Genomic DNA, 22,250 nt, shown 5'->3' on the forward strand with positions numbered 1-22,250 from the left:
ATCCTTGTGTCATAATATATTGTAGTTAATTATAATTTCATTAAAAATCCTATACTTAACTATAATTTATAAATTATAATTCTTAAGTTTTAATGTTTAATGTGATGGGAAAAAAACCAACTCTCTTATCCAACCATAAAATATGCATTAACACAACTTCTAAGTGAAAATATACTTGATAATTATTATTTATTATTTATTTTCAAAAATATAAAAAATAAATAAACATTACATAATATATTCAAAAAATATTTATTAAAGAAGAAATTTCAAGTGCCTTGTGGAATATATAATAGATGATCATCTACAAATGATACAAAAAAAATGTGATTTTGGATGTAAGAAATGTAGATTAACATAAATTTATACATTTCAAAAAAAAATCAGAAGATATTATAAAAAAAAAATTACCTATTTTTTTTCATATTTTTTCAAAATTTGAAAAATCTTAAAAAAAATAACGATTCACACTTATTTCTTGCAAAATTTTGCAAATCTAACATTATAGAAATAAGGTTTGGAGTTTTAGAATCATTTGGGGGTGGAAGAATCTTACTTTTCCCCCCGCATCTTTTTTGTTGATACGCTACCAATACACCCCAATACACCTCCAATATGCTTTCATACGGGTCCGATACGCATGAAAAAAGATGATACACAATTTTCATGCATATCCCGTATTTGTTTTTAAAAAATACGATACGATACACCCCGTATCGAACATATTATATCAAAATTTTAAACCTTGGTTCTATCATTGATTACCTCGATCTACCTTGTACACAGCAGGTATTGCACCTAGAAGACCCTATATGTAAATTGTTGACAAAGCAACAGTCTGAAAATGGTAATTACTTGCATACTAACAAAGAGTCAATCATGGAGGCTGGAAATAGGTCTCGTTAGACCATTTCTGAATTCATGCATCCCTGACTCTATAAATAAGAGAGAAAATAGGCAAATAGAAATATCATATTCCTTGAGACAATTGCAACACCAAGCTTTGCGAGGCCTGAACTCTAGAATTCTCAGTAGTTGCACCAGAAGAGAGTTGGCTCACTCACAAAAGAATTGGCTTCCACCACTTGGCTAAACACTGCAAAGAATTGGCTTCCACCACTTGGCTAAACACTGCAAAGAATTGGCTTCTTACTGCATGGCACCACATCTTGTGCATTTTACCAGCAAATATAAGCATCTTAGACATAATATTACAAACTTTCAGCCAGCATGGCAAAAAAAAAAAGACATCAGCCAACATGATCCTGATCTCATATCCGAAGCTTCTTCCCAGGTTGCACATCATCGTACTGCCCACCATCATCATGGATCTCACCCTTCTCCATCTTCTTCCTTGCAAGGATCTTGTTAATCTTGTGCAGCTCATTGGTGAGCTTTTGGTCCTTGTTTTGCTTCCGTGTCTTCCTACCATCTTGCATCTTCACACCAAACTGAAATGCAGCTTTAGGCATTGCTTCCTTCTGCTCATTATATGTTGCCCATTCCTCCTCTGTCTCAAAATCCCACCGATGGAGACGACCCTTGGCCTGTTCCAATGTTTCACTCATAAGAAATTCTGGACATTAAGTTCAGTAAAGTTTTCAGGCATTCCCCTAATTATAAGCATCAAACATATCCCCACTGAAGAAAGAGGAGATTTCAAAATTATTTCAAGGATGTAGAAAAAAAACAAAGTGTTAAGTTCCAATAGCAGAATTGAACTAATTATTAAATTAGATATGCAACTGTACCAAATTTCCTTTAATGCACATAATATATCTTGAAAAAGTCCATGAAATTCAAAGCAGAATGAAAATGGACAAACTATTTGGACAAAAGCATCAAGCATGCTCTTTAATCTTCCAAGTAACAATATTATGCTAGAAGAGTATGTCTTTACCCGGCTACCCATATCCATTTTTGACAAGTCATCTTCATCATCACTGTCAACGATTTCACGATTGTACTCTTGATACCCAGGATAGCATTCAGAGTAACTCTCAGATATGAAATTTGGATCTTTCTCCCGAGCATCCTTCTCTCTTAATTGCTGAAGCCTTTGATCATCCCTCTTGAAAACTGACCCTAGGCCACGATCCTTCTCTTCTTGAGTCATGAAGCGTGGATCTTGTGGAATATTCAACCCGGCCTGAGCATCATAGGTTGGCAAGTTTTGCTGAAGATATTGTTCAGAATAAGCTAATTGTTCAGTGTACTGATAGTCCTGCCACTCTGTTGGGTATCCACCTGCAATTACTTGTGCTTGAACAGCATCATATCCATTCTGCAAAACAAGCATGTTATAATGAATAAAATCAAATATTTCACTCAAAGTCGGTGTTTTAAAAGTGCAAGGCACAAAAAAAAACTCAAGGGCCAATTTGTCCCTGAGGCGCAAGGCGCAAGGCGAGGCGTACACCTTTTTAAGAAAGGCACAAAACTACAAAAAAAAGGCTAAAAAATATTAAACATTATGTTAATAAAAAAATATAAACATAAATTTTAAAATAAATGTTTTAAAAAACCAATTATCTAAAATTAAAATACATAAAAATAACATGTAAAGTGTATTCAAATGGAAATTTAAAAATAAAAGCAAACATACATTTTCAAGCATGTAAAACCCACAATCTCTTTTTTTCCTTAATTGCATTGCTTCAAGTAGCTAATGTGATGCAAACATATTGCATTCTTGATTCTATGAGTCGCCTTTGTACCATGCCCCTCGAGGCAAGCCCGAACAAGTCTATATTAGGGTTTGAAATTCTTATTTCTCACATGAAAAATAATGATTTTATAACTTTAATTGCCTTTTATTGCAATGTGGAGATATACTTTGGTGAAAGAACAATGACCTAAACCCAACCTTCCCACAAGGGTCAGGAAATTTAATCTTCAAAAATACCCCCTCCCCGGTTCCCCCAAAAGAAACACCATGAAACAAGCCTCCACTTCCTATTTGATCAAATCTGTTTATCCTTGGTTTCCAAGAATTTGGAACAAAAAAATTTTTAAGTCCTTGACAACAATGACTATTAAATAAACAGCATAATGAACTCACTGTTTGTTGCCAATCCTGCGTAGGTTCTGAGGGTGGGACTGGGCCATAAGCAGGTTCACTGAAATATGATGTCCTTTCCCTATTCTTAGGAGACTCTTCCATATCTTCTGAAATAGGACTCTGGCTCATGTCTTTACTAGGAACAGCATAGTCAATGCCATCCCCCACAAATACGTCATCATCTTCAGCTCTGGCAACAACAGGAATTTGTTTCTCTCTTGAATCAGGATGGATTTTGCGTGAAGGCAGTGCTGGTATGCTTTCTCTTTCATCTTGGTTCTTTGGCTTTCCACCATCATGCTGCAGCTTCTCATCTTCATCATATTCATTGCCAGCAGCAGAAATCTTTCCTGGAACAGAAAAAATATATATTACATAGGAAAAGAAAACAGCCAAAGTAGCATTTGATGTTCGGATAATCATTAATAGAGGTAGAAATATGTCAGTGGAAGCCCCACCAGACCACCATGGAAGGTGGTGTCTTGGTACTATACACACTGAACAACATCGGAATAGGACATGAAGCCAGAAATTCATGGATCAAACCAAAGCACTTTTCATGAATGATCCCTCCCCCATTTTAATCAATTGGAAAACATATCAATTATTTCATTTGGTGCAGATTTCAGGCATTGATCTGTTTCACTAATAAGCATAAACTTCAAGCCATTTGGAAGGGGCATCTCCCCGGACCAACAGTTAAGAGGGACATCATGTCCAACATGGCTTGGCAGGGCCCCAATATCAACTTTTCTTTTATGACAAAGTAAAATATACTTTTCTTGTAGATAACAAATGGGAGAATGGCAAAAATGTTGTGAAGAATTCCCATTTCAAAATTGGAAGTGTTTTCTCTGTTTGAGGGATGATAAGGTTATTGATATTCATGCATTCAATTACAAAGAAACCCCAGGAAAGCACATAAAGACTTCTATAATACCAAATACTATTTCCAAATTTGAAAGAATATTTTTTATCAGTAAGTTTGAAAGTATAACTCATACCTTTCATCTCTCTCTCCTTTTTCTTTTTCTTCAGAACCTTTCCAGATGATCCAAGCCGAAGATATGACATGATTTTAGCAATTCGATCTAGCACAGAACCATCAACACTGACAGTAACCATCTCCTATGGATGAGATTTGAACAATCAAATGAGTCAGCCTGACAGTAAAAGGATTTTTTATAGATATAGCAAAAGGAGAATTTGCACTACAATAGAATTGCAAAAACTTAGACCTCTGGAACTGGGCAATCTGCTTTACTTCTATGAAGTGTGGTTGGAATATCATGAGAATATCCATCCTCCTACAATGCACAGAGAAAATTTAATGTCAGAGAATTTCCATTAATAATCCAAACAAAAAGGTTTTCAATAAATATATTGATCCTATTTGCCAACATTTAATGGTTAAACCATGCATCCATACACTACTCTTGTATCTAATTCTATACATTTATAATCTAACTCCAATTTACTGCTCTCTAATAGACTTAATTACACAATGTATTAAGGACTCAATCTCATAAATTGTACTCTATAGTCTATACTTGTATTAACATTAATTGGAATTCTTTCTACCTAATTATATAACCAACTATTTGACTAAGGAAGATTTGGTGATAGCTAATGGACTTTTCATTTAATGTACACATAAAGGTGCTTTAAAAAGGAGTTCATTTTCCATTCCTCCAATAAAAGGATCGACCGACCCCACCATTATGGTGGGTTCTTCATCTTCCCATTAGCGGATGTTACATGTTAAGGAGCCCATTTTCCATTCCTCCAATAAAAGGATCAACTCCCCTATTAAGGTGGGTTCCTCATCTCTTACATGGGGGTTATTCTTATTGCAATAGAAATTCCTACACCTTCCAGAATTAAAATTCTTGTCAGATGTGGAATTAAAATTGAGTGAAGCTTATGATTTAAACCATACTAGTTAAGTTGGACGGGGAAGAAAAGAAGGAAATAAAACTTTGTGATAGTCATTTTGACATGAAGCCAAGGCAAGTATTGAGATTATATAGTAAAGATTGGAACAATGCAGATTTATTATAAATTTAATTTAACCATATTATATATCAGCATGTATTCACTAAGACTCTTAAGGTAAATACATTAAGAATCTCTAATCAAAACATAAGTCTAGCAAATCAACAGTAAACCAATTCATAATATGTGTAAAAACAGGTTAATGGCACTTTATTTAGCTTCTGATATCTCAGAATATACCCTTTTGAGGTTGATCTTGAAATCTTGATTACCAGTTAACAAAAAGCAAATAACAACTAAATGAACTCAAGAAAATAATAGAATAACCTTACCATGTTGAAGATAAATGCCATTCTACCAGGAAGAAACATCTCATTTGATTTGATAATAGTTTGAGGCTTGACAATCCACTGGTAAATTGACTGCCACCAGAGAAAAATAGTTTAGGAAAGTCATGTACTGAGTTTTGACTCACACTCTCCAAGCAACAAATCACAAAATAAAGCAACCACACTGTACAATTCTTAAGACAGCAATTCACACCTTTGCAGTCGCTGTGCGAAATGACAGTGGTTGGTCCTCTTTAGACATTCTGTTGATCAACAAACAAATTTATGTCACTAAACACAAATAGCAAATAATAAAGCTAAACAAATAAATAACAATGAGAGGGCAAACAACCAAGCAGACAGTAGACAGTGCAATCATTTGTTCACTACAACTGAAAATATGATCAGGTGCAGACCAGGAATATACATCTTGATAATGCATCATATGCTTTTTTATCAAAAGGCAGTAATTTCTTGTTAACAAGATAAAAAAAAAATGTCAAAAGAAAGTACAGGAGAATGGAAATATCATAATAGACCAGTATCAAGTTCCTTTTTTACCTATGTGTTTTTTTATTTATAAAGGGTGCAAAATAGAACAAAGACCAGAATGCCTCCCTTTATATAAATGTGTGTGTGTGTATATCTTTTAGTATTTCAATACTCAGAATCTCAGATGGTTGAAGCTTCAACATGCAACAGTAAGAAAGACAATGATTATCAAAAAAAAAACACAGTAAGAAAGACAATGTGAAAGACCAAGAGACCGACACCTTAGACATAGTTATCAGCAGTACCAAGGGCAAAGTTAGGCAATAAGGGAGAATCTACCAGCCTAGGCGATGGATTATTAAAAAACGGGATCCCATGTTAATTCCCTAGTTTGTATGGTAATAATAAATCATATTCCATTAGTAATTAGCACAAATATTCATTAAGTACAAATTTCATACCAAAATATGGAAAATAACATATTCACAGGAAGAAGTACAACCTTCATCAAGACGATTATTCCAGAAAAAAAAAGAAAGAAGAAACTCAGAAAATAAGGGGCAGGGTAGGGCCCCTAAGGCACAGAAAAAGAACTCAAAAAAAAAAAAAAAGGAATATAAAGGGGTCCACCCAAAGTTGGGTACCTCACTTGCACCATTATCATTTTTGGCTTACCATTAAATTTCTATGGGCCTCACAGGATTCTTTCCACAGAGGTGGATTGGGGAAAGCCTAAAGGGGGCTAATGCCCCTTCAAAGGTCTCTTTCTTTATGTGGACATGCTCAACAAAACTTGGATTTGATAGACCATCTTACTTCAAGGGGTTGGGATTTGGAGAATAGATGCTCATTATGTGGTAGAATGGAGGAAAGATACCACATTTATCATATTATTACCCACTCGGAAAAGTGTTCTGGATCCATTTGTTGCAATAATTCCAACGGACCTTGCATCCTTGATTTCTTCTTGAAGGGTTAAAGACATTATCCTTAGAGGAGCATAACATTGAATTTGGCCTGTTTCTTGATCTTCTAGAGCATATGAAAGGAATGGAACCAGAACATCATTGATAGGAAGAGCAGCTCAGTAATTGCCATGATGATGGAAACTGTTACGTTACTGGTAGGACGTAACTGCAATTCGTCTACATTACGTGCCTACCAAATGAGCCATTAATGGGGTCCACAAGGTTGGCCAGGGTAGCTAGGAGGTTTTCTTGTAAATAGTCATAACAGATATTAGTGGTTGAAAGGCTTACAGTAATAGTGGGTCAATGTTGTCAGTTACATCTCAGTAGGGAGTGGTTGCATTAAATTGGGATAAGTGGGTCAAGTTGTTTCTAGTTGTTCTTAGTGGGCCAAATATATAGGAGTCACATGTAACAGTAGGTCAAGAGTCTATTTAAGTTGTAACTATCTTAATCAAAAAACGTTATGAAAACTACCCTTTACTAATTGAGATTTTATCTCTTGGAGGTCTTCATCTCCCTTGAAGTAGACAAATTGCAGTTTCACCCAACCAAGAATGTAACAGGAACCTAAACAACAGTTGGTGTTCTGAGACCAATCCTAAAATATACTTTTTATAGTAATCCTAAAAGATTTCTAGAGTCTGAACTCTGAAGTAATGATTGCTTCAATTCATCAAAAAAAAGTAATGATTGCTTCAGAAGGCAGTGGGAATAAATAAGGTTAATTCTTCTTTTGATGTGCATGATGTAAGCCCCATGGATATGGTGAAGTTGGTCAATCTCCAAAAGTTTGAAGAAATGGCTGGAGGGAGAAATGAAATGGACCCAACCCTGAAACAATGTAAAATGCTTACTCAGGCCAAACCCAAGTTGCACCCCTACCTAGAGGGGCTACACTATGTGCCCTTCAGAAAGAGATCAGACCATCATAGTTCTTTGGCAATGGAATTCAGGAGGAAGATGAAAGTTGGTCCAGGAGGAGAGAGAAAATTAGCAGAGAAAGGGAAATTTGATGGAATTTGTTTTTTTTTTTGATCAATATAATTTGATGGAATTTAGAGGGAACCATGAAGGAAAGAGGGAAAGGGGGAGAGAGAGAGAGAGAGAGATTCAGGTTCTCTGCTTTTGGAACCTAGATCCTTTATATATATTTTTCATTTACTTAAAGAGACTTTTCTAGAATCGTCTTGCCAGCTCAACATGGGTGGCATGTTGTTTGCCATTGCACACACTTGTGGCTCAAAGCTTGTCCTGATTTATTATTTCATGATCTGGGATGGACGGAACCAGTCAGTTTTGGGTTTAAGTCAAGTTACCTGGGTTTATTGTCTTTTATATGTCTATGCCCTTATGCATGTTTTTTTTTTTTTGGATAATTCTATGCCCTTACACATGTTATACATGGTTCTATCTCATTAACCATGTAAATTCCCTGTATATGGACCCTTGGCCCTTTTTATTTTGTACTTAAATACAATCAGTGCTTTTGCTGATCAAAAAAAAAAATCCGTGTTTTTTTATCAGTAGAAGAGATATTTTATTATATTTGCTAATAGATGAGATTAGAACTAGATGACAGGACTATTGAATTCAGAATTTACTTCCTTTTCTACTCTCTTCATTTAAAATTCTGCCATTCCTCTCTTCCCACACCACCCAAATAACTGCTGCCTTTGTAATTATCCAAAGTATCCTCCCTCTTTTCTTTGGTTGCTTTAAGAAGTTAGGATCAAGGTTCAAAATTTCATGTACCGGCCGATACAGGCCAATATGTATTGTATCAGTGGGTCATTGATACACCAAATATATAATCTTTGGTGTTTTGACCTATTTCAGGGGGTAAAAAAGCCTTAAACAGAACCCTCTGAACAGATTTTGAAAAAAAAATAAACAGAAAAAATAAAAAAGGGGGTGTGTGGGTCAAAACACCCGATATGCCCCATCTGGCGTATCAGTGTGTATCGATACTTGAAACCTTGGTTAGGATTGAAAATGCCCACCACATCTTGAGGGGGATCCTACCAAAGAGAACAGAAAAACTCCCAGGTGTGATGCACAAAGGAACAAGAGATTATAAATAGGATAGGGTCTCACCACTAGCCTGATATAAAAAGCACATGTGAGGAGAAAGGCAAGAATTAGGCCCTTTTCTCTCCAGCACATTGCATGTATAAATCTTTCCATGGAAAATTTCTCAGTAGAAATGGATTTTGTTACCCCTTCCCACATCAAAGCAGATGGAGTTAAGAAAAAAGGTTATACCTCATGAATTGCTTTAAAAGGAGAAGCTAAGGTTGAATTGGGTGTAAGCTTAGCACCCTAGTTGTTACCTTCCATCCCATGAATGCTTTCAATTACCTTGTGCCATAGTCTGCCTCTTACAAAGGGAAATCTCCACAACTATTTACCTAGTAATGCAGTGTTTCTAAGGACAATGTTCCCTATCCCTAGGCTCCCTTTCTCCTTTGGTTTACTAGCCCATTCCCATTTCACCAGATGATCCTTTTTTCTTATTGATAACATCCAAATTTTATTAATGAAGCATTATATGATTGTATAAAGCAAAGGAATAATAGTGTAAAAGGTGAAAAGACAGTGGGAGACAAAAACTCTTATATCTCCCCACACCTAAATCCCTGATTTACAATTGCGCCCAAAACAATGTTTCTCTTCTCACCCCTTGTTTGGCTAAAGCATGAGCTACAGAATTAGCACAACACTTTATCCAGTTGAAAGAGATTTCCATTTCTCTTGTCAACCAACTGAATTTCTTCGTTTCATTGTTGTAGGTTCACATCCTCATCTCTTCACTCTAACCAGCTCACTACCAATTTCGAATCTCCCTCAATAATCAGTTTTCTAATGTTCAATTCTTTCATACTCTAATAGCCTCCCTCCCCAGCAGGTCCAAAATAAAGGGCAATTATCTTGCCTTCCTCATCTCTAAATACTCCACTACATAGTTGTCAAGGCAACGCCTAGGTGGGCTCCTAGGCGTCACTTAGGCGACTAGGCGCTTTTCAAAGAACGCCTCGCCCAAACGCCAACTATGTTAGGCGCATGCTTAGGGGGCTGAAGCAAATATATACTATATAAATATTTATTAAATAAAAATATATAATATTTAATTGGTTGTTTTAGTTTGTATAGTAGGACCTATTGCATGTTATCATGCTTTTGTTTTGAGGAAAGTAAAAACAAAATTAATCTTCGAGGGTTTCACTTTGACAATAGAATCGAACTGAGGAAGGGAGAGAACAACCTCCATCGTTCCCACACAGTCCTCTAAAGTCAAGGTGAGTTAATCAGTGGTTACGCCCCATTTTTCTCCTCTTCCTTTCTGTATCTTTTCTCCAAGTTTTTTGAATCATTTTATTGGACTAAAACAGGGGCTCCATCCCCTTCTTTTGTTATTAAATTTCCTGCATGTTTTCAGCTTTTTTTTCTCATTATTGGTGTCTGAAACAGGGGCGGAACAGGGACTCCACCCCTTCTTTTATTTTAGTATTTTTTTCACCAGATTTTCTGGGTCTAGAACAGGGGCTCCACCCCCTCCTTTTGTTCTTAATTTCTTGCATCACAAGCTAGATCCTTACGTCACAGCCCAACAGTTGAGCAAACCTAAGGATTTCCCCCTTCTTCCAAATTGATTCCTACAACTCCAGTTTTACTCCAATTGACCCTCAATCTAGAAATACACTCAAAATTGTCAATCAAAACCTTCAAATTTCTCATCATCTAGATCAACACCCTCACAAAACAGGATTGTATAATCAGCAAATTGAAGATGAGAGACAGCAATTTGATTTCTACCATCCTCCACCCCCTAATTAGGCCCTACACATCCACTTTAATTATCATTCTGCTTAAGACCTCTACAATTAAGGTAAACAAGCAGTACAAGGGGTCTCCCTACCTAATCATTCTCTTGGCATGGAAAAAGGAGATAAGAATTGAATAGTGCACCGAGCTAAAACAACCTTCAATCCACAGCCTCCACCTTGCTCCAAACCCAAGGCTCTCTAAAATCTCCAACAAAAACTTCCAATCCACTAAACCATAGGCCTTTACTAAATCCACTATACACACCAAACCCTTCTCTCCGCCCTTTCTTTTCTCTACAACACACTCATTAACCACTAGGATTTGGACCACAATCTGCTTTCCTTCAACAAAAGCAACTTGGAAGGGTGAGATCACTGAGGGTAAAACCTGCTTCAACCTTTCAAACAGAACCTTTGATATAATCTTATAAAGATTCCCAATCAAGCTTATTGGTCTAAAGTCCTTTAGCAATTTTGCCTCTTTTTGGCACGAATAAGATAAAAGTGGCATTTGCCCAAGGAAAGATCTCTCCTTTATGGAAAAACTCTTCAAATACTTCCAAGAAGTCTAATTTCAGAAAGTCTCAAAACTCTTGGTAAAAGCCATAGGGAAACCATCCAACCCTAGGGCTCTGGACCTCTTCATTGAGAAAATTGCTTCCTTAATTTCTTCCACAGAAAAATTCCTTTCCAACCCTAGGATTATTCCTTTGAAATTCTATCCCAGTCCAAATCTAAAAAATCTGATCTATTCTACCTAGGCATGAAAAAAGAGTCTTAAAGTGATTCACAAAAACCCTAGTAATCTCTTCATCCTCTCTTATCTCTTTACCCTCCACTTCTACTCTATAGATGGTGTCTTTCGTTCTTTCTCCATTTGCAAGTGAGTGAAAGAACTTAGAGTTATCATCCCCTTCTACAAGCCATTTGCATCAAGAGATTTTCTCTTTGATTTGTTCTAACCTTCCAAAATGCTTTTTATTCCATACTTATGTTCTCTCCTTCAACCTCTTTAAATTCCTAGAAAAATTCACAATTTTCTCTCTCCGGGGATCTAACTTCTCCCCACCATTCCTTTAACCTTTCCTTAAAAGAAGGATCTTCCCACCACATATTCTCAAATCTGAAAGGTGAGGAACCTCCACCAAAGGGAGTTCTTTCAATTCAAGTAGGGGGAGATTGAAAGTTTAATCGAATAAAATCAGCTTGCATTAGAGGGAGTTCTTTCAATTCAAGGGAATCAATTAATCCGTTAAATTTTCTCATGGTAGTAGTAATGCCTTGGTTTGGATTGTTTGTTTCCCCCCAAGAATCTAAAAACATTAAAATCACCTCCCAAACACCAAGGGTCCTCCCATAATAATCCTCTAATAGCAGGCAACTCCTCCCAAAATGATGTCTATTGCTGTAAGAATTGGAACCATAAACATTTGCTAAGGCCTGCTCTCTCCCATCTGTAGACCTTTTAATTTTGAAAGAGACTAAGAATTGGCCAATCAACTCCTCCACACAATTCAATTCCTCATTCCTCCAAATTGTAAGAATTCCCCCCAAGGCTCCCAAAGAAGGGTCAAAAGTCCAGCTAAGCCCCCTAACACCCCAAATACTCCAGTGCCATTGCAGTGTCACTTAGTCATCAATTAGTTAGTTGAGGACCAAACCAATTACATCACTAACTACTCAGTTTATATTCATGATATGGTCACCTCTAGCAACTAAGCATCAACTAGGTGGATTAATAAATTAATGACTATGTCAACTAATCAAGCAAAAAGTTTAAAACTTCAGAAGCTTGTGCTCATGCTTATATTTAAAAATAATGTAACATATACTTTTGCTTTTTATATGCATGAAGTTCATTTAAGTACTTGTGGTGGAACATGATTTGCTTATGGTACATAAAATAGAAACAAGGCTTAAAGATGAAAGTGGAAGAGAAGTTCATTTAAGTTTTATTCTAATAGATGGTCTGCTGGTGTGAAGTTGCCACAAACAAGGGGTACGGAAAATATACAAAGGTTGCACTCTTTCTTTGAAAAAACAGACTAATGCCCCGTCCTAGTTTATCCAGCCCAACTTTTTTCTTAATTTTTGCAAAACTAAGACTATATAATGAATCTTTGTTATCATTCTTTCATTGCATATTTGCAGCACAATTAACTTCATTATGGGATAATATCAAATCTAAAATTTAGAAGATACCTTTTCTCCAGTCAACTAGTCAGCACCTAAGCACCAACTAGCCAGTGCATCAACTAGAGAGACAAGAGAGACCAAAGAAGCTAGTCATTGCTTCACCACATTAATTACATTGAATACAATATGCTATCAATTTTCCTATCAAGAAAAAGCTATGTATTTACTTACAAAGTTTTAGATTTCACCGTTTAGAAAAAAAATAATAATAATAAGCACAATTAAAGTGCAAGGAATTCCTAGAGTTTGAAGCACAATTTCAGCCTTAAGCAGAATTTGTCCCAGATAATCTACATGGTATATTCCATTGAATGGTCGAATACTCTACACATGGGACACTTGGCAGTAATCTACATTTTCTGCTTACAGTTCAAATGTATAACTCTTTCGAAATGGTTTTGATTTTTACATTATATCTTCTATTTCTTCTCAACCTCTATTAATTTTTAGGCCATGGCGCAGGCTGCCTGTCAGTTTCAGATAGAAATATGAAGCCCATCACTCAATAAGTGTTTTAAACAGGAAGCAAATTTGCAAATTTTAGATAGAAAACTGAAATTTCCAACAACTTATCAAGCACAATAATAAAATGCATAAGATTCAAATGAAGAAAAGCAAGAAAAATAAAATTCACAACCAAGAACTACCACAAGCTAGGACGATACAGGAATAAAGACCACAAAAATCCTACCTTTTAAAATAGTCAACAAAATGAAGTTATATTAGAAGGAAAAGAAGAAGGTGATTGAAGAAATATTGAAAAAAGGCAGACAAAATTCCACATTAAAGACCAAAAGTAAATAGTATGAAAAAAAAATACCAACAAGTTATTAGAATTCAATTTCAAAGGTATTATTGCCAACTGATAAAAGTCCATATTTCTAATACTTTGATAGAAAGAGCAAATCATTTTACCTAGACTTTCCATCTCCCTCCTCTCCAGCATCCGGCTTCTTGTCAATCTCACTCCTTACTTTGTGAAGCAAGGCATAGTCCAATCCTTTGACCAAATGCGTGTGTTCCACATCACCTGAAGAACATACACTCAGTAAGATAAAGTCACCAAAAAGATACAGGAAATATTATACATAAGGAATTTTTTATATCCTCAAAGGCTAGTTGGAGGTGCCCATTGACCCAACTCCTGTTAACCTTAGAGGCTGAAATATTCATAATCTCATTAAAAAGGCAAACAGTTAATACCATCCACATAATTGAGGTGGGAAGGCTTCAGACTACATGATGTTTTACTTAGATGCAAAGAGAAAAACCATTTAAAGCATGATGAGCATTTTAAGGATATTTGAATCAGTCACATGACTCAAGTTGGCATAACATGATAAAAAATAAGTAATTTAACAAGAACCCAGGTAACAAATGTAAGCCTAAAAGTTTCCCCCAGGCTACTACCTTAACCATCCCTACCAGAGCTGAAACAAGCTCAGAGGTTGCCCCAGGCCATTCTAGATCCTACTAGATAAATGTTCTAAAAAATTGACCAATAACCAAAACAGTGCCTTTAGATTGCAGATCCAAGTCTAACCAGGGTCCAACCATAGTTGGATTGGTCAGTTTCTACCTATTAATCACAACAAAGGATTAGTAATGCTGGCCAAGTGAAGCAATCAAACAAATAAGTTCTTACAAATATAATTCCAGTAGTCCAGTGGTAAAACACCTTAATTTCACACTCAATACCAGAGTTGGAATCTTTCTCATTGCACATGTTCTCAATGTTTTCTTTTTTATTATTATTAGGGGTGGATTTGAGCCGAGCCAAGCCGAATATCCGGCTATTCGAGCTCAGCTCAGTCATAAATTATCAGGCTCAAGCTCGAGCTCAGCTCAAGTCAAAAGCTCAGAAGTTTGAGCTCGGCTTGGCTCGAGCTCGGCCGCCTCTAATTGCAGGTCTCCCTCAGTTGCCAAGGTGCCAAGCCGAGGACTCCCTCGACTGATGAGGTGCTGAGCCGAGGTCTCCCTTAGTTGCCGAGGTGCCGAACTGAGGTCTCCCTCAGTAGCCAAGGTGTCAAGCCGAGGCCCAAGGTGGCACCCTATGTACATATACTTGACTAGGCTCACAAGCCAAGCTGTATTAAGCTCGAGCTCGGCTCGATTAGCAAACAAGCCCATATATTAAGCTCGAGTTCAGCTCAAAGCTCAGTTTAGGCCGAGCCGAGCCGAACCAAGCTCGAACAGCTCGTGAACAGCTCGGCTCTTGGCCACCCCTAATTATTATTACACAGAACAGAACCTAACCCCAGTTTTAATTAGAAGCTACTGATAAGTCAGCTTAGTTCTGGAACAGCCATTTATTAACCAACCACTGCTGCTATGGAAAAATGATTGTTCAATTAAAATCAGGCTGAACTTTTGTGGCATCTTAGTTGAACCTAGTCAAACTGCTCTGACAAAATTTTCATACGTGATTATATATGAAGCCCTCAATTATGTAAGTATCTCAAATTTTCATTAGAAGAAGGACAATTTAGCAATTTTTGAATTTTCTGAAATTACATTTTTTTCGATTTTTTTAGGTAATTTAGCAAGTAATACCAGCTTGGTTTAGTTTCCATTTCAATACAAGATTGGTTTAGTATCGATACCATGCAGGAAAACATTTTCCTTTTCGATAATAGAAGGGGAAAGAAGATTTGCGTTTATATCAAATAAAATGGAGAGAATATGTAATAACGGGTCCAAAACTTGTGTGCATGGATTCATTAAATCTTCAGTTATAAGTTTACAAACCTCCAAGATACTTGCTGTTCTCAATGGATATTTTGTGTGCATCAGCTGACCTACAAGAAGCAGTGTAACAAGTAGTTAAGACATTATCTTCAAGGCGGGTGAAGAACTAAAGCAACCATTCCAGCTTTGAATAACAGTACCGTAAATCTACATTTCCAGGAGGCGCTACAGCATGGAAAGACCCTAATTCAGTAGGTTCGTAATCCGGATTTTGGTCCTCTCTCCGTTCCTTTGCTCGGTCTCTATATTTTGGCACTTCTGGTTCCTCCTGCTTCTCTTCCCTGCCACCAATTGAATAAGCAAATCTATGAACATCTCTTCTACTCGGTAAGGGTTTTTTTCTATTGAAAGATTATAAAATTTAACAACCAGAACAAAATCTCTGAACAGGAAAATCTAATTGGAAAAAAAAAAGAAAAAGAAAAATGCTTACTTGCGACGAATCTTCTCTTTGTAATTATTCCTCCTTGCCGAAGTCATTGAAGAGAATTAGGACTACTCCAGCAAATCCCAGATTCAATTCTACAAACAATTAAAAAAAAAAAAAAACTCAAATCCGGAGTCGATTAGAGTCGAGCTCGTCAAGTTCTCGTAATTAGGGTTTTGGCGATGAGCCTGAGAATGGGGGAGTTGGGTCAATGTTTTCACAACCGCAACGGGACGAAGAGCCGAACCATTTAGATTTTAGACCAAGTCCCAGCCATTTCTTAGTTTGGTTCACAAAAGCGATAACTACGGATCGAGTCAGGAATGAGGATCTGCTGCACTGGTTTTCGCTCAACTTTGTCGTGCACGTGCACTTCTACGCCAGTTCAGGCATTCGGAATGGCTGAACAAATGGCTGTTCAGCGGACTGTGGATGACAACGTTTCACTAGGCCTCACTTTCACGTCAATAATAAATTTATGGGCCCCCCCACTGTAAAAGGTGTAGGTCCTTATGTGTTTTATTATTAGAATGGAATATTATGATTAGTTTCTAGCACGCTGAATAACCAACCATCTTGATCTAGAAGAGCAATTATGTTTTTGATTCCTAGGAAATAACCGAGGAGTTTGGCAATTTATTCCTCAAGAATAGATTTATGTTTTGTAGAAAAGGGAACAATGTTGGAATAAACACTTTTGATTCTAAACCTAAAGCATTGTTACAAGTCTTTGATCACACAACATTGATGTCTTCCATTGTCCACACCAAATAATTGCTGACTACTTCAGGACCAAAGCAAAACAAATAAATACCAAAATAAGAACTTAACACGCCATCAAGCACCAACACCCACAAGTACGTATTGGCTAAGAATCGGTCCCTGTTTCATAAATTAGTTGTTGTTGTACCTCAACATGTCTATCACAGTCAGGAATGACGAACCAACCAACCCATATGAAGTCATTTTTTTGTGGATCTATGAAAAGTTCCATTATGGCTATAACCATTAGCCATAATTTCTTTGTATTTTTGCCATAAACAAATGCATCTTTCATGCACAAAATGAACATTCAAGATTCTTGACTTGCATACATCATAAGAATAAAAAATAATTATATTGTTAGACAGTGTATGCCCTTAGGTCCAATCAGAATGATGTACATTATGACATTTATTGTAAATGAATAAAGTACATATTTGATTCATGTTCTTGTGGTGTGTTTCTATGTAATACCCTTAAACTGGACACTTATAAGACTCGTGTTAGTTTATAATGTTCACAGCCGTTGGATAAGTCTGGGGGATTTATCCTGCCAAGGCAGACACTAATGTGCCGCCAAATGTTGGGGTGACATGTCTCAGATGCCAGGGTGAGACCCGAGGTACATACAGTGTAGGTTTACTTGAAACCCTGAACCGGACTAGATTTCCAGTATTGCCCTGGACCATGGAGATTGATGGGCAAAACTAGAAAGTTACACCTGGCTCCTAGACTCGATTATGATACTGCACTAGGTGTCGGATTGGATTGTCTTTGATATGCCAATCAGTGAGATCCTTAGAGGGGGTCAAAACTTGGGCATGTTGGGACAGTCTGAGAATTCATCTGAGTGGGTGATCATAGTGACAGGATCAGCCCTTTGGTCGGACAAAGGTAATGATCGGTGATGCACTCTCTCTGATGGAAACCAAAACTGCCGACAGCCGATTTCAATCGTTGAAATTTGTTTTGCAAAATATATTTATATACGGATATACATATATATATTATGGTTTCAAAATGTTTGCAAAATGTTTTAATTCCTGGGATCCATGTGAGTAGAGAGTGCAACACTGTTCTTTGCAACCGAGGGAGAGGTCTTCTCTTATCGGGCAGTGTTTGATCATTATGGGCTGAGAGGTTAAGTGTAAGACCATTGAGGATAATACCTCATGGGCTAATCTTGCATCTGCCCATTGTCCCTGGGTTTTTATAAGGTGGCTTGGCCCAGGGACCACTTAGTATAAGTGTTGGGCCCATTAGGAGCCCATGTGATGGGCTCAAGGGGTTCACTATCCTTAACAGTGTATTCGGCCATGCCTTGTAACAAAGGCTGAACTGACCCCATGTGGCTGATGTGTAGATCAATGCTTGGGTCCCACGCCATACAAAGAAGCCAAACTGGACAGCAATTTGGAGGCCTACTAAGCACATAGACTTATTGGGCCTAAAGCCCATGTCGAACTGGTTTGGTAAGACTAATTAAAAAAGGGAGGATCTGGGATTTGATCAGTAGATAGGATAGGGTCTTCTCACTATCCACTCAGAGAGTCTAGATCTAAATAAAGATTTAGATCTGGAAACCTCGTAATGAGATTAGGAGAGAGTTGATCTAATCTGCAGATAAGATAAGGGTTTACCCTTATCACTTAAAGAGAGTCTAGATTCAAATAAGGATTTGAATCAGGAAACTCCTAATGGGATTAGGAGCCGATCTCTTTAAGTCTATAAAAGGAGGAGGGAGCGAACCATTCAGTTCATCCCCAGAGACATCCAACCTCAGAGATCAAATCTCAGATTACCCAAAGAGAAGACAAGACCAGTGTGACTGCACCATCTTCTCCCTGCGTTTCCTCCTGCTGCCGCCAACTGCCAGTTCGATCTCCATTCTTGTAGGAGCGATCAAGAACAGTTCTTGATATCAGCCTTTGGAGAAAGGCTAATCTGAAGTCGTGCTCACAGCCTCCATCGAATTCCTGTGAAGGGTTCGGTTCTTGGAAAGAACACTACTGATTATGCTCCACCCTACACTGTGTCATCTTCAGTGGGAGCAATCTTTGGAGATTTTCTTTGTGCATGAACACCTTCGTTGGGAGATACTATTTTTCCGTATCAGGTATATCCCTCTCCTACTTCTGGTTTCAGATCTAGTTCAGTTTATGGTTCAAGATTGATCCTTGAAAATGCAGATTTTCTAAAACAGGGAATGTGATTCACAGATGAGGGGAGAGGAAAATTTTTGAAATTTCACCAAATCTTGAACCAAATTAAATCAGATCTAAACCCGCGCAAATGGGTAGAAGGCGTTCTATCCGATTTACGCAGATTAGGGTTTTTTTTGGGAAATCGGTTCCCAGTTAAAGGGTGAATGATCTGAAATTAATTTTTATAAATCTGAAATAATTTTAGAACTGTTCTTTATTATTTTCTTGATTTATGGGTTGTTCGTACAAAGGAGATCGAAATCTTGATTGGCGCAGAAAACTACGATTTTGTAGTTCTATTCATTCTGGTCTATAAATAATTATTTTTTTATTTTTCTAGACGGAATGTATAGGATTCGTCAGATGTAATATTAATAGAAAAATTAGGTTTTCTGTTTGTTTTATTTCTTGATCGAAGATGGTGGCGCAGAAGGAGATTTCGCAGATACCAAGATCGCTATTTGTGATTTGCAGTTTATGAAACTGCGAACTGTGTTCTGACATTTGTTTTGCAGGTTGGAGATGTGCGAACAGCCCCATGACTGATTCTTGTTAATTCTTGATCAGTAGATTTAATTTCAGATCAATTTTTGGATTAAATCTTTAATTAAAAATCAAACCCTAGGCCCATTCGAACCAGATTGGTCCAAACTGGTTGGACCGAATCTAGGGTTCGATTGAGGCTGATGTCAGGCCTAATTTCCCACATTTGGGCCAAGGGATTGATATTTAATTAAGAGGTTTAATCCGGTCCACACCTGTAAGGCACAGTTTTAAAAGTTAGAACTTCTAAAAGCCCACTCATTACAGATAAGCTATATGGGCCGAACTGCTTAACCCTATTCGGCCCATATACCTAGATAATGTTATTAAATAATGTTATGGATTAAAATGGGCTTTAAATCATGGGCTTTATAGATATTAATTGATTGGATCAATTCTATCCTTGCATGTGATGTATGGATGTGTGATGTGCAACGTTCATGGGCCATAAGTACTTGGCCCATGCAGATGTGACAGTGGCTCTTACGCACACCATGGCTGAATGCACATCATTGCCATGATGTCCCTAAAGATCATTGGATGGTCTCCCTCAATGGTGGGCCCCACACCTTCTAAAGAAGATCCGTGCGGAACCCTAGCCGATTAGGGCCCACCGAAATATGGCTTTATGAAAGTCAGTGGGAGCCACTCTGGTTTGACCTAAATTAAACTAGGGCATAACTTTGTTCCCTCCTGCAATATGAGTGCATGAGATAGGGAGATTCATATGATGAACACTCTAAAGGCCTTCCATCATTAACATGAAGATGGGTCATTCAGTAATGAGGAAACGCACCAGAAAATGGGCTATCCATTTGCTACTGAATCTGTTGGAATGTTTCATAAGATGATAGGGGTGTCATAGACCGATGTGGGAGGGGCTTCACTAGAAAATGGGAACTCTCTCACGGTACCTTGGCGTTCACAAATATGATGGGCAAGCACTCATTGGACATAAATGTTTAACCTAAAATGGCAATGAACCTTGTCTGACAGAGGCCAAAGGGAAAGCTCATATGATGAGTGGATATGATCCTTCACAGAAAGGTGGTGGGGTTATGCAGCTGAAACAGTTGGCTCCAAGCACCCTATGTGATTTCCCACATTTCTAGAGACATAAGTCGTTGTCTCCATCATTGAGATAGGAGGGAAATCTAAGAGGTGAACAAATGGGAATGGAACATAGATTAAAAGCCGTATCTATGTAATGAACATGAATCGAATTAGGTTGTGGACTAATGTTTGCTCTTTTATCAGAAAATGGCAAACAGACATTTTGCGAAGCTTTTGGACGACAATAAGCTTAAAGGACCAAACTATGCTGACCGGTATCGTAAACCTATGCTGGTCCTAACTTCTGAAAAGTTAGAAAAAGTGGCTAAAAATCCTGCCCCAGAGCGTCCGGGTGATAGGGCTTCTGAGGTCCGAAGGAGGGAATATCAGGATTGGGAGGAGAAAAACTCCCTTGCCCGGTGTTACATCATTGCCTCACTGGACAATCCGATACAGAGGCAGTTCGATCAGATCGAACTCGCCAAGGACATATTGGATAGTTTAAAGACAATGTATGAAGAGTAGAATCGTTTTACTCGATAGAAGGTCTTGAAGCAGTTCATGACCGCGCAGATGTCCAAGGGGCCGCAAATTCATGATCATTGTCTTCGGATGATGGGTTACATCAATGAGCTTGAGGCTCTTGAATCCGGGCTGGATTTTGCGACCTAGATAGATGCCATCCTGAATTCTTTGCCTCCTTCCTTCAATCCGTTCATCATGAATTACAACATGAATAAGCTGAATGTCAGCGTTTAGGAACTCCGCAATATGTTGCAGAGGACCAGAGAACTGATAAAGAAGGATGAGCATATTGCTATTCTTATTGAAGCTAGCAAGTCGGGCAAGAAAAAGAGGAAGACAAAGAAGCCTCAAAAGAAAGCCACTAAGCCCAAGAAGTAGAAGAAGGACAGGGCATCGGATGCATGTCACTTCTGCAAACAGACCGGCCACTGGAAGAGAAACTGTCCTCAGTACCTGGAATCCAAGAAAGGTAATTTCGAATCCTATGTCATAGAAACCAATCTGTTGGTTACTTCTACATCCTGGTGTATTGACTCTGGGGCTTCAACTCATGCGTGTAACTCACTGCAGGGGTTTAAGGTAAGTAGAAGGCTGAGTGACGGAGAAATGGTTCTTTACTTGGGGACTTCTACAAGCATTGCAGTTGCGGCCATAGGAACCGTAGAGTTATTTTTTAGAGAATGATCAATTGTACTGAAAGATTGTCTTTATGTACAAAATTTGAGAAGAAATTTGATTTCTGTTTCAAAACTGTGTGCGGATGGATATTTTGTCTTCTATAGTAATACAATTACTATTAAGAGAAACAAACAAATTCATCGCATATGGAGAACTTGAGAACGGTCTCTATGTTCTACATCCTTCTCTAGAAACTAGCATAGCCGAAAACTACGTCGTACGATATCCCTAGGAAAAGAATCCGTGATACAGTTAATCCCACGTGCCTATGGCGTTACCGACTTGGCCATATCAGTATTGATCGTATCACAAGATTGGTAAAGGATGATTCTTTGGATTTTCTAACTGTAGAAGATCTTCCCACTTGTGAGCCTTGCCTTCAGGGTAAAAATGACGAAACGGCCATTTAACGGTAAGCCTGAAAGATGTACGGGCACGCTTG

The 22,250-nt window shown here is 37.7% G+C and overlaps 1 protein-coding gene across 1 annotated transcript; it reads right to left on the reverse strand.

Annotated features, from left to right (window-relative positions):
- Positions 1–792: 792 nt before the first annotated feature.
- Positions 793–16,318, reverse strand: SMU2 (RED family protein). Its single transcript, XM_010260358.3, has 11 exons — positions 16,050–16,318; positions 15,757–15,897; positions 15,617–15,666; positions 13,784–13,898; positions 5,600–5,648; positions 5,389–5,478; positions 4,300–4,368; positions 4,066–4,189; positions 3,062–3,411; positions 1,901–2,284; positions 793–1,547 (listed from the first exon to the last, which is right to left on the reverse strand). The coding sequence occupies exons 1-11, from the start codon at positions 16,094–16,096 to the stop codon at positions 1,272–1,274; spliced, it is 1,695 nt and encodes a 564-aa protein (XP_010258660.1). The 5' UTR covers positions 16,097–16,318; the 3' UTR covers positions 793–1,271.
- Between the last annotated feature and the right edge of the window lie 5,932 nt (positions 16,319–22,250).

Source organism: Nelumbo nucifera, chromosome 7, assembly GCF_055504915.1.
Source record: "Nelumbo nucifera cultivar China Antique chromosome 7, China Antique-T2T, whole genome shotgun sequence".
In the NCBI taxonomy this organism is placed as follows: Eukaryota; Viridiplantae; Streptophyta; class Magnoliopsida; order Proteales; family Nelumbonaceae; genus Nelumbo; species Nelumbo nucifera.

Bases quoted from the DNA above. Each gene is read 5' to 3' on its own strand.
- SMU2 (XM_010260358.3), bottom strand. From the start codon at position 16,096: ATGACTTCGGCAAGGAGGAATAATTACAAAGAGAAGATTCGTCGCAA. The intron at 5,649-13,783 runs GTAAAATGATTT...GTTGATCAACAG, and splicing joins GAGGGAGATGGAAAGTCTAG to AATGTCTAAAGAGGACCAAC. The intron at 3,412-4,065 runs GTATGAGTTATA...TTTCTGTTCCAG, and splicing joins AAAGGAGAGAGAGATGAAAG to GAAAGATTTCTGCTGCTGGC.